The sequence below is a fragment of the Falco naumanni genome, chromosome 11 (assembly GCF_017639655.2).
Source record: "Falco naumanni isolate bFalNau1 chromosome 11, bFalNau1.pat, whole genome shotgun sequence".
Lineage (NCBI taxonomy): Eukaryota > Metazoa > Chordata > Aves > Falconiformes > Falconidae > Falco > Falco naumanni.
In genome coordinates, this window is record NC_054064.1 from 28,570,151 (window position 1) to 28,582,496 (window position 12,346).

Below are 12,346 nucleotides of genomic sequence, written 5' to 3' on the forward strand. Positions count from 1 at the left end.
AGCTGTACAAAGTTATATCTTTATTTGGAAATTCTTACAGCAGACTGATCCAGTGGAGTATTCAGAAATGCAGGCAAAGGCAAGGAGTCATAAAAATAATCTCAAGAAATCAAAGGGAATTGAGGAAGCATTATTTGCCAATAAACCGAGGTGGTCGTTTCTCCCTGAAAGCAGCCATCCCTTCCTGACGGTCTCTTGTGGGAATATTCTACATCAAAAAAAAAAAAAAGGTATATTTTTCATTGACAAGTCTGATATGTTTTTAAGTACTGATTAATTTGGCAGTAGTAGTCTAAGGCTAAGATTGCTTTTCTTTCAATGATACATGAAGTCCAACGTTCTGCAATTAGGAAAATAAAGAGACGGGGTTGTAGTGCAAATCACAAGCAAAGCATCTAAGACATAGCCCAGAGAACTATACAGGGAAACAGTTTTCCATGTGTATTTTAAGATGGTAGTTACATTATTCTGTTAGCTGAGAAAGACACATGCTCTCAAAACTTGTCATAAAGAATGACCACAGCAAGAATCAATTTTTGAATTTGTTAAAATAAAACCATTCATAATGCTCATCCTTTAATTATATTGTTGAAACTAAGAACACCCAATTACTTTAGAGAGAAGGGTATTTAAGGACAGACTTTGGTCTCAGGCAGAGAGAGGCAGTAGTGCATAACAGCAATTATTATTCTGAACTAGATACCTGGAACTGCACTCAAGTATGTTATCAAAGCTTTAGATTTAGCTGTTAGTGTTCCCTTAGAGAGGAAAATACACAAGGACACGGAATACCCGGACCTAGCTTTAGAAAGTGTACAGTTGTTCCTTTACCTACCTGGGCATAACACATCCCCTCAATAGCCATCCCTGATGCAATGTCAACCTGGGGATGAGAGGGAATCAATAAACTTCACTTGTAGTGAGTGGCCTTCACTCCTCTATTAGAACTACAGTGTAAGCATCTGTAGAAAAAAATTCCTGCCATATTAGTTTTGTTTTAAAGTCTTTAATACTCCTACAATGGTTTTAAATGCCTGATCTAAACAAGGACTATAGCTCATCTGCTCTAAACATTTTTACTGTAGTAATCTACGAGCTGCCCGCCTGCTTCATTTACCTCAGTATTTAAAAAAAAAATATTACCTCCATTCCTCTGTTTATTGCCAGTTTTCCCATTTTCACAGCAAATGGAGCCTTTATTAAAAAAAAAAGCCACAACAAACATGTAAAAAAATTAAAGCCACATCATAGTAAGTGTTGTTATATCATTATCCTAGCTTCAAATGACCTTTTAGTCTATAGAAATTTGCAGGAAGTTAGTAAGTATTTAAAAAAAACCACCAAAACCCAATTTGGCATTCTTGAGAGTTAATAGATGCACACGGTGCATGGCTCCAGTGTGTCCTGCAGGTCTGTGTTACCACAACTGGGAGGTAAAGCCGTCCGGTGAGTTAAGCAGCTGGATGTTAACACTTGTTCCTACAGAAAGTGCACTCACAAGAGTGGATGGAGTTAAGGGTCTTACCCATCAGGAAACCAAGGCTTCAGTATTTAATAGAAAGGAATTTTCAATTGTTTGTTTGCTCTCTCTTAAGGGAAGCAGAAATGCCATCTGTACATTGACCACATGAATAATATACTTACCTGAGGAAGGATTTCTTCAGCCAAAGTTAATGCTCTCTGGTAAGCCGCGTCTCCCTCACTGTTTTGTGGCACTGCGTGGTTTACTAATCCCACTGAGGCGGCTTGCTCTCCGTCAATCTGCCTACCAGTGAAAATTAGTTCCTTCGCAAGACCTATTCCAACACATCTGGGCAGGCGCTGGGTTCCACCTTATGACAACAGCAAAACCACTGTTACCCATTTCTGAGAAATGCCCCCAAACACAACACTATTTTGTCTCCTTGTATAACAAGGAGGTTTGAAAAATACAGATCATATGTTTCTTTAATAACTATGAACATGTAAACATTCTGCAAGGCATCTGAAAGGCTTCAGCATCCTTCTGCCTATTTTGATAAACAGGAAAAGGGGTAAAGGGACTTCCCTAAATCCATAGCAAGTCTGAGACAGGGCTTAGAACAGAACTCTTGATTCATAGATAATCTTGGGTCACTGTAAGATGCTACTTTAATTTACATTCAAAACACTTTAGGTGCTCTAGTGGCAAAATATTTACTATACAGCTGAGAAAGTAAAGAGACTGAAGATTTAATGAGGGTTACCTGCTCCAGGAAGAAGCCCTCTTGTAGCCTCAATAAGGCCCATTTTAGCTGATGAAGCTATTGAAAAAATAAATAGAGGATTTAGTTACTTTTTGATCCATGTAACCACAAATTTTCCATACTGAACTGATGAATAAAACTACAAAGAGTCAGTACTGAACAGGAACTCCATTTCTCCAGGTAGCTAGAAAGTCTGAATACTACACTGCTTAACCAATGTCCACCTCAAGTCTGATGAGGGACGTGTAGTATGGCTGCTTACCCCAATGTAGCAATCTTACCTAGAAAAATGAACCTTGGGTCCATACTAGATGGAATGTAATGGGTGGGAAAATGGAGACAGAAGAAGGAAGTCTTCCAGTCCAAACTGATTTAAGTAGGGGAGGTTAGACCTAGCTAGAGTGCTGATCTAGTATTACATGATAATAACTAATTCTACCAATGAACAGTTTTCTGAAGGAATCCTAATCTTGTCTAAAAATAAGCTTTATCTTTTAAGCAAGGAAACTGCTTTCCCAATAATAACTAAACATCACAATTTCTGGACAAATGCCTATGCATTTCCTGAACTCTGCAAGTACCTCTCTTAGCCTACTGGATTCCATTAACAGTCAGCTATCCTGCATCTAAGTTCTCTTTAAAATACAGTCACCGATTACAAGAAGATCCCTGTATTAAGCAACACACAAACCTGCTACTCGAAGGTCACAAGCCAGCGCCAGTTCTAGTCCACCACCCAAAGCATAGCCATCTATTGCGGCAATTGTGGGTACAGGCAGGGCAGCTAAAGAAGACAACAGGTATTACACAGTTTTGTTCCAGAAGTTCTGTTCCACTTACTTCTGGAATGTAAATGCTTAAATTCTAAAGCTTTTAGTAGTTCTCAAATTCAAAATTGCTCAAGAGTTAATTTTGTTCTGCCACAAACTTTCTGTGTCTAAACAGTAGAAACTACCTTTCTGCACTTCTCCTTAGATGCAAAGCAGCATGCAAATGCAAGCTACTGCAACAAAGAAGAGGATTAATTGTCTCCTTGGAAATTTATGATTTAAATATCCAGATGGTGCAGTTGAAACAAAGACACCATCCCTAACCACTGTTTACAATGCCTGGCTCTTCTGGTGCTTTTGTTGGCCAAGGCTCTTGAACCTGGCAAACACTGTTGCCACCTCACAGCTGAGGAACCTGAGGTACCTGGAGATCGATCAGTAGCTTGACAAGATACATTTTTAAATACTCTGGGAGCTGGAAGCAGACTTCAGAGGTGACCTAGTTCTGTGCTGTAACTACCCCCTGCCCCCAACTGCCTCTGTGGTTTGCGGGACAGGGTCATTCTTTCTACACTGTTGTTTGGGTTTTAATTACTGCAATTCCGATTGGTATTTTAGTCAGATTTCACTTTGCTATTCCTCTCCAGTGAGAGCAGAATAATTCATAAATAGGGAAGGAGAAAAAAGAATTGCAGAAATTATTTTTCACACAAAAAAAAGGGGGGGGAGGAGTTGTAGGTACAAAATCCCTGACTTTCAGCAAATCCATTCACAGATCCAAATCCACCTTCATAGGTCATTGCCGTATCGAGAGTGCTTCTCAGCATGTATTGAAAGTGGGACAACCAACACAGCTCATTTTGTCCAGCACCGTCTCCCAAGGATTACACAGACCTGTATATAGAATGCTTTGTTATAGTAGGTGCTGCTTATACGCATGTGTGTGCGCTGCTCTTTGTCATGGCTAAAGGCAGTACTGAAATGCATCTTGTCCTTGGAGGGGCAGCAGGGCAGTTGGTATTTAATTCTAATCAGATCGCTGTTTCAGGCATAAGCTGGAGCCACTTGGGAAGCTACTCCAAAATGGATAACCTGCTGGGGCCAGCATCCTTCCCTTCCTGCAGCATTTCTAATTGTCTCAGTACAGGCAGACTAGGACAAGTTTCCCAATGGAAATAATCATTTACCTATTTCATCCATGAGATTTCTCAGCCTTTTAACAAAGTATCCAACTTCCTCATCATCCATCTTTGCACGTTCCTTCAAGTCTGCACCTAAATAGAGGAGAAAAAGGTTCCCTTCTGTCCCTGTCCGAGGGCAGACTATTTCAGAAGTCTTCAAGTACAGTGTTCAGGTTAGGTAAGGTCAGTGGAAGCTGGTGTGGATATCCGGGCTGGAGCAGTGGTTAGGGTGCTCCTCTGTTCCCTTTCAACAAATTTCAGAAAGGAGCACCAATTATTGTAAGGATGATAACCCATAAATCTGGAAATCAAGGACTCCAATACGAGAGGCACCTGTGCTTGAAGATGGTTATTAAAAGAAACCAAACAGTAGCACCACGCAGCCTGTGTGGCTCACTCCATCACACACGTCTTCATCACTGAAGCTGAAAGGCAGACAGGTGAAAGAGAACAATGTGTTTGTTATTAGCTACACAAAAGCCAGCCCGTTTTCCTTTTAGTGTGCATTTCCAGCTGCTTTTCTGCACAATCTGATCAGCACACAACCCTAAGAGCCATCGGGTTTTTAACGATTAATTTGCAGAGCCTTTGTTACTTACCAGCACAAAATACACCTTTCACCTCGCTCTTGAACACCACCACACGAACCTTCTCATCAAAGCGGAGCTGTTCCAGAGCACTGAACAGCTATGAAGGAGGGAGTACAAACAAGAGAAATAAAACTTTAAGAATATGGCATGTATAGAATTAAGTTATAGCAAGCTCCTACTCTATGATAAAAGTATCTTTTTTTTTTTTCCCCTGCAAGTGTCAGGAATTTCCTGGAAATCACATATGTGGAGCCAGCAGGATCCTTCCATGACAGCCTCAGAACAACACGTTTCCTCGTCTCTTTTTTTCTTCCACTGAGAGATGAACCTTTGCGGTAACCTTAAACTCCCCTTCCTGTCCAGGCATGAGCCAGACTTTCTCTGCAATATATTAACTTCAAACAGATCATCTGCTAAGGTCTGACAATGAGTGTGTTTTTGTTGTAACTACACAAGTAAGGACTTGCGTCTGAGTTAGGAACTTAAAATAACTCCAATATCTCTATCCAGTCCGCATCTGAAGTTTCTGCAGTATACACACACAACAGTCTCTTTTTCTTCAGGCTAACCTGCCTTGCCCCAGTCTCCCACTGACCTTCAGCAAGAGATTAAGTTTTTGTTTCAGATTTCCCACAACTATTTTAATTGCATTTAGTTATTGATCATGATTCCAAAGATGTTTATAGGCCAGGCCCATACTCACTTCATTTACAAATACTTTTCCCAATGAATTTCTCGCGTGGGGTCGGTTCATTAGGATTTCAGCAATACCTTAGTAATAGGAGACAATTTCAGTTATACTTCATTTAATTCTCTGACACGGTAATTCAACTGGGAACAATATCTGCATATGCTGCATCTTCTCTTTCCTGAAAATGCATATAAAGTATACTCTAAAACAATCAGTTATTTTAGAAGTGGAGGTGGTAGACCATGTCTATAAAACCCAGTTATGCAGGACAACTGTAAAATTCAGTAGCACTGTGAGGAATATAAACAGACTTTTTAAAATGAACATCACATCCAAGAATATATGTCCCAGAATCACTGCAGGAATGGAAAAAAACCCCCGAACCCAAATGATCCATCTTAGGTTTCTGTTCCAAATGTTATTTATTTCAGTTTTTATTGTACAGTTGCACTGTGTTCAAGTACATTCCTTGAAGAAAACCATCCTCTTGGTATTGCTGTTTGCATGAGAATATTGCAGACTGGTCACTCTCGGTTTGCGTTACAGAACAGTTTTGAAATTACAGCACCATTTAATTTAAAGATAATAAGCTTATCAGTGGAAAGGACTTCAATCGAATTTCCTAAGCCCAAGTGGAAAAATAAGACCACATCATCAACCTACTCCTCCCTTGCACTTGTGTCTTGCAAATGTTTGCCCAATGGTTTCTATATGCTTTGGAGGGAAAAAACCACCTCTCCTGTTTCCTTGGCTGGACTTCTGCTCACTTCCCAGGCCTTAACCCTGAAAGATGCTGTTGCTGCAGGTGCATAGATGTACCTTGCATCTGTCATTCCTGGTCCTTCTGCCCTGCCAGAAGGTGTCTGTCCCTCTGCCTGAACCAAGAGGTGTGTCACACGGGGACAGAGACACAGGTAACAGTGGGTGCCAACAAAAACAATGGAAATTCACAATTCTGGTCACTACAGTCATGTAACTAGCCAAACTACCAGGAACTGCGATACTTACCCTTACCAGAAAGTAATTCCGTTGGCAATCTGAACCAAAACTCACCTGGCTTAGTGCCTCTCATGCATGTAGAGGCACAGACATTCCCTGGGGCAACCCGGGGCTGCTTCTACTCAGGCCTCTTGCATATAACTTAAAAACCCCTTGCACTCAGCTACTTATTTGGCAGCTGGGTTCTAGAAAAAAGTATCAGGGCATAATTTGAAGGGAAAATACAGGAGGCAACCTGTCCCTGGTCGCTACGAGGGGCACGCAGGGCGGGCCCGAGGGGCTGCGGGCCCCACCTGAGGTGCCTGGCAGGCCGGGCCGCACCTCAGGTGGGGCCCGCAGCCCCTCTGGCCCGAGGATATGTACGACACCCCCCCCCCCCCAGGTCGGCAGCTGATGCGTTTTAACGGGAATTACCAGAACTGAGCGGCTTAGCACCTCCGCACCACAAAAACAGCCCCTCAGGCGAGCGCCGCGGCCTAACACCGGCCCGCTGCGGCCCCGCCGCACTCACCGCTGCGCTCCCCGCCGGCCGCGCCCACCAGCACCTCCGCGCCCCGCCACGGGGCGGCCCTGGGGGCTCCGCCACCCCCGCGCAGCAGCAGTCGGCCCGCCCGCCCCAGCCGCAGCATGGCGCCCCTCGCCTCACGGGGGGCGATGGGAGGAGAGGGGGCGGAGCGAGGGGAAGGCGCGCTGGCCCCGCCCACTGGGCGTTGGCCCCGCCCCTCTGCTCCGCTGCCGCTGTCCGGGAGGGGTCTCGGCGGGGTCTCGGCCGGCGGGAAGCGCGGGAGGGGGCGTGCGGGCACCTGCTGTCCGTCGCCATCATGCAGCGCCGGGTGTTCGTGGTGGGCGTCGGTATGACCAAGGTACGGGCCGGGCCGTGGCGCCGGCCCAGCTCCGCGCTGCCGGCCTGAACCCTCCCCGGCGCCGCCTGCGCGTTCGGGCCGTGCAGGGGGGCAGAGCGAAACTCGGCGTGTGCGTGTGTGGTGGGACGGGGGCGGCCCGGGCGGGTCTTGTCTCCTGAGGCGGCGACGGCTGAGGGGGCGCGGGGGGGCGGTGGCGCGGGAGCCGTGCGCGGCCCCCTCAGGTGCGGTGAGGCCCCTGGCGAGGGGCGGTCGCTGCCCGTGGAGCGCGTTTGCGGAGCGGAGCGGAGCGGCCTGAGGTGGCAGCCGGGGCCCGCGGAGCGGCCTGAGGTGGCAGCCGGGGCCCACGGGCCCGGCCTGGGCGGCCGCGGCGCCACGCAAAATTCACCTCTGGTCGGTGCGGCGGCGGGGACGGACGCGGCGGCCGAGTTAATGTTTTGAAGCCCGGTCGATATGACGGGTTTGCCGTGGCCAGAGTGTGTCCCCGTGTCACTGCAACCTCTGGTCAAGGGCTTGACCCCTGGCGGTGAGCGGCCGGGTGCCGCTGGGCTCCGGGGGCACCGCGGACTCTCCGGGGGTGCCTGTGCCCGGCCACCGGGTTGCCCCCAGCGGGCTCACACGGCACGGCTTTGCAGCTCCCGGGAAGGAGGCTGGAGCGAGGTGTGTGTCGGCCTCCTCTCCCGAGTCACAAGCAATAAGACAAGGCGAAACAGCCTCAGGTTGTGCTGGGGAGGTTTACGTTGCGTGTTAGGAAACATTTCTTCACCGAAAGAGCTGTCAAGCATTGCAGCAGGCTGCCTGGGGAACCGGGGGAGTCACCATCCCTGGAGGGATTTAACTGATGTGTAGACATGGCGCTTAGGGACATGGGTTAGTGGTGGGCTTGGCAGTCCTGGTCGGACTTGATCTGAAAGGTCGTTTCCAACCTAAATGATTCTGTGATTCTCAAAGAGGAGCAAAAGCTAAAGGAACCTTCTTCATCTCGGTGGATGAAACTTAAGATTGGTATTTGCCAATGAGAACCCCCCCACACTTTTAAATAACTTTTTTTTTTTTTATGGCAGCATGAATATTTCTTCAGCATGTGATGTGATAGGGAAGGAAATAAAAGGTAAAAGACTTCATTCTGTTCAGTGTATTCATTGAACTGGATTGCAGAATGTAGTTTTGGAAGTTACTGGACCTCACCTGTGGTGTGCTCAAGGAAGGAACAGTAGTGTGGGAGAGACAACTAAAACTTTTCAGACACTGTATTACATCTTAAGCATTTTGTTATGAAGTCTTTTAGGATTGCATCCTTTCTCTTTTTTAATCTTAATTATATAATATCTGCTAAAAATTGGTATATCTTCTTAAAACAACAATCTGTGTTTCCTTGTCTTTCATTTTCGGAGGTGGATCATCTTAGTTATCAGTTTTGTGTGATTTGAGAAATTGTCCATACTCTCTTCCCCGCTTTGTTAGCCCAGGTAACATCAGGCAATCTTACAGACTTTTACAATGATCAATTCATTGACTGATTTTTCTTATGACCTTCAGTTTGAAGGTTCTTTGTCTAAATTAAGGAAAGGAGGCACTACAGAAAGTACAGCTAAGTGTTGCAAAAGACTGGAGTTGGGGAGGTAAGCATACAGAGGTAGCAAATTATCTTTTATATACTAACAGTGAACGTCAAATATTTTCTGGAACTTTAAGAAGCTAGTATGGTGTAAAAATGCAAAGCACATGTATTTGTTGGTGGACACTCATGAGTTGTACTACGAAGAAAACATATGTCACCTGTACCCCAATGGTGAGGGGTAGGGTTTGGTATAATTTGTAACAAAGCGAAATATGGCTTGGGAAAGGGAGTAGAAGCAAGTTCCATACAAAGAACAAGCATTTTATTGTTAAAAAATAGGAGTATAACAAAATAAAGTTGAAGCAGAGGTATTTATCAAAGCCTTAGTGAAGATTATGTCATGTATTATAATGAAACAGCGAACACAACTGTTACTCTCTTGTCCCACCCAGAGGCTTTGGACATCTCCATACAAGTCACGGATCTTCTTTAAGACTGAGCAAAACTGGTCCTCAGCTTCCATAAAACTGCACTATTTTATGTTTTCAGCCGTCACAGGGTCTGACAGTAGCACTTAGGAACTGTGCAGATTTTGTGCAAGCACTTTCAGGTCAATTAAATTAAACTACATTGTTTGCATTATTTAAAACTGATTGTTCAGAAACCTATTTCTAAAGTAAATATTAAGATTATACCTGTACCAGTTTAAGCAAAAGATGTATTAAACCTCACTGTGTTTTGTTCTTGTGTGGTTTTTTTCCCTTTTTTTTTCTCTTGTCAGTTCACAAAACCTAATGAGGAGAGTGCTGATTACCCTGATATGGCTAAGGAGGCAGGTAATTTAGTAATAAAGCATTTAGTGTGATTGCTGACACTTACTTTAAGTCTCACAGTTAATCTTTTTATTACACATATGAAGGAACAGCAACTGCTCACTGAAAAAGAACACTTACAAAATCCACAACTGACCTGTTCAGCTCTCTGCCTTCCAGTACTGAAGTCAGAAGGATAGCTTAAAATTGGATTGGACACTTAAATGATTTCATGCTTAACCTGTATTATTCAAACATAATTTCATCGGGACAAATAACCTTTATGCATGAACACAGAATTTATTGCATGAAATTTTCTGATAAAGGAGCTTGTTCAGAACTCAAAATACTGCAAAATTGTCCTTATGAGAATGAAAATGCAAGGCTATGTTAACCAGTCACATTATGTAATAAGTCATTTTTACAGCTCTTTTCTTGTATGTGAATGCATGATTCATACATACTACTCTAGGTTTGCTTGTTATGGTTGTGAGAGTTGCTTCTGCCCTGCCTCCCTTCAATATTTAACCTTTTTTTTTTTTCAACTTTTCAACTCTTTTTAGGCCAGGCGGCTTTAACTGATGCTGGGATTCCGTATTCAGCAGTGCAACAGGCATGTGTTGGTTATGTTTACGGTAAGTAGTGTCATTTGACTGGGATGTGACATCTGTGACATTTGCGACATCTGTGCGGATAAAGTATGGGGGATCCCATCAATTTCAGGTTATAATAATTCATCATGTCAATTTGTAGAACTGTCTCAAACTTCTAAAAATTATTATTTTTAGTGATCACAGATCTATGTCTGTTTATTTGTGGAGTTTATGGCTCTAGTTGTGGGTATGGAAAGACTTCCATAAAGTTGTGTCTTCCAAATGTGTTTCATACAAGTAGCTCAGCCAGGTCAGGTGGTATATTTATTCAAGTAGCGCAAAACTTCCATATTTTAATGTTTATGGCAACAGACTTGAAAATTCTGTTATTCTTTGTGTGATGCTCTGTGTAGTACACTGGAATGGATTAGCTTGTTTATCCATTGCTCTTGAGTTGAAGACACTTGCTAGGGGTATTTTGGGGATCAAACATGTACTGTGTCCTTGCATTTTTCGGTCCAAAAGCACATGAGAGATACCTGAATGGATTCAGCTCTTAAGTGATAGATCAGACCTATGCTGTGAGATGCTCGTTAAGTATTTTAATCCTATGGACATACACAGAAACATAACCATGATTTAATGTACTGCATAAGGTTAATGAGAGTACATGCATTAGTATGTCTCCAGAATAATGCCTCACAGCTGATATATACAAAACTAAATTGTTTACATACCAGCACAGTGCTGCCCTGCCTTCATTAGCAGCAGGACCCTTGTCATGGTTTAACCTTAGCTGGTAGCTAAGTCCCACACAGCTGCTTACTCACTCCTCCACAGCGGGAGAGAATTGGAAGGGTAAAAATAAGAAAACTCATGGGCTGAGGTAAAGACTGTAAAGCAAGTGCTGCACACGCAAGCAAAGCAAAACAAGGAATTCATTCACCACTTCCCCTTGGCAGGCAGGTGTTCAGCCATCCCCAGGAAACCAGGGCTCCATCATGCTTAACGGTTACTTGGGAAGACAAATGCCATCACTCTGAATGTCCCCTCCTTCCTTCTTCTTCCCCCAGCTTTATATGCTGAGTGTGATATCATGTGGTATGGAATATCCCTTTGGTCAGTTGGGGTCAGCTGTCCTGGCTGTCCCCCCTCCCAGCTTCTTGTGCACCCCCAGCCTCCTCGCTGGAGTGCTGTGAGAGGCAGAAAAGGCCTTGGTTCTGTGTAAGCCCTGCTCAGCAATATCAAAAACATCTCTGTATTATCAACACTGTTTCCAGTGCAAATCCAAAATGTAGCCCCACACTAGCTACTGTGAAGAAAATTAACTATATCCCAGGCAAAACCAGCACAACTCTCAAACACATTTTCTAATAGACACCCTCAACAGAAGCCTTTAATTTGCAGTCACTGCTTGTTGTAGTGAGAGGAGATGGTGTTAAATGAGTGAACCTTTGAACCTTTTCCTGTCACTACAGTTCACAGATGCCCAAGGTATTTCTCAAAGCAGTCAAAATCAGATTTTGATATAGGGAAATCTGTTTCCATTCCAAAGATTTTTCCATGTATTTTCTTCCTGTTTCTCTATTAATGACTGTATCATGGCAGCTGAAGTAGGGTCAGTCAGCTGTGATACCTGTCGCAGCTTCCAAGCCACACGTCTTAAGGCGTTTCTGTCCAGTACAGTTACCTTCCATTGATTCATGGCCTGTTATCACAGAAGCAGGACAAACACGTTTTTAAAATCTGATGATTTTCATCTTGTTTCGAAGGTTCTTGTACTGTGGATACTTGAGAGACAAGATGACAGTGCAAAAGTTCAAGTTTATAGTTTAAGTGGTAGCTTTGTGCATACATGGTGGAATTTCTTTTTACTAGTGAAGTTTGAGTATATACCTTATTTTAATACTGTGTCTGTGTATAAAGGTGACTCAACCTGTGGACAACGGGCTATCTATCATGGTTTGGGTTTAACTGGCATTCCTATCATTAATGTTAACAACAACTGTGCTACTGGATCGACTGCTTTGTTCATGGCCAGACAACTAGTAGAAGGAGGTGAGT

At 43.9% G+C, this 12,346-nt stretch overlaps 2 protein-coding genes across 4 annotated transcripts in view; one reads left to right on the forward strand and one right to left on the reverse strand.

Annotated features, from left to right (window-relative positions):
* Positions 1-7,279, reverse strand: ECHDC2 (enoyl-CoA hydratase domain containing 2). Of its 3 annotated transcripts, XM_040610772.1 has the most exons (10): positions 6,968-7,097; positions 5,470-5,537; positions 4,776-4,863; positions 4,183-4,269; positions 2,917-3,009; positions 2,226-2,282; positions 1,645-1,832; positions 1,144-1,194; positions 836-883; positions 1-208 (listed from the first exon to the last, which is right to left on the reverse strand). In XM_040610772.1, the coding sequence occupies exons 1-10, from the start codon at positions 7,083-7,085 to the stop codon at positions 131-133; spliced, it is 876 nt and encodes a 291-aa protein (XP_040466706.1). In that variant the 5' UTR covers positions 7,086-7,097; the 3' UTR covers positions 1-130. The 3 variants fall into 3 exon arrangements, with proteins under 3 accessions (XP_040466706.1, XP_040466703.1, XP_040466705.1); XM_040610769.1 differs by lacking the exon at positions 5,470-5,537 and having other exon boundaries at positions 6,968-7,279; XM_040610771.1 differs by lacking the exons at positions 1-208; positions 5,470-5,537 and having other exon boundaries at positions 875-962; positions 6,968-7,279.
* SCP2 (sterol carrier protein 2) overlaps positions 7,211-12,346 on the forward strand; it is a 21,529-nt gene continuing 16,393 nt past the window's right edge. Inside the window, exons 1-4 of the mRNA XM_040610768.1 lie at positions 7,211-7,319; positions 9,659-9,713; positions 10,253-10,324; positions 12,209-12,340. Coding sequence (XP_040466702.1) covers positions 7,278-7,319; positions 9,659-9,713; positions 10,253-10,324; positions 12,209-12,340 — 301 coding nt within the window. The 5' untranslated portion in view covers positions 7,211-7,277. The remainder of the gene's footprint in view (positions 7,320-9,658; positions 9,714-10,252; positions 10,325-12,208; positions 12,341-12,346) is intronic.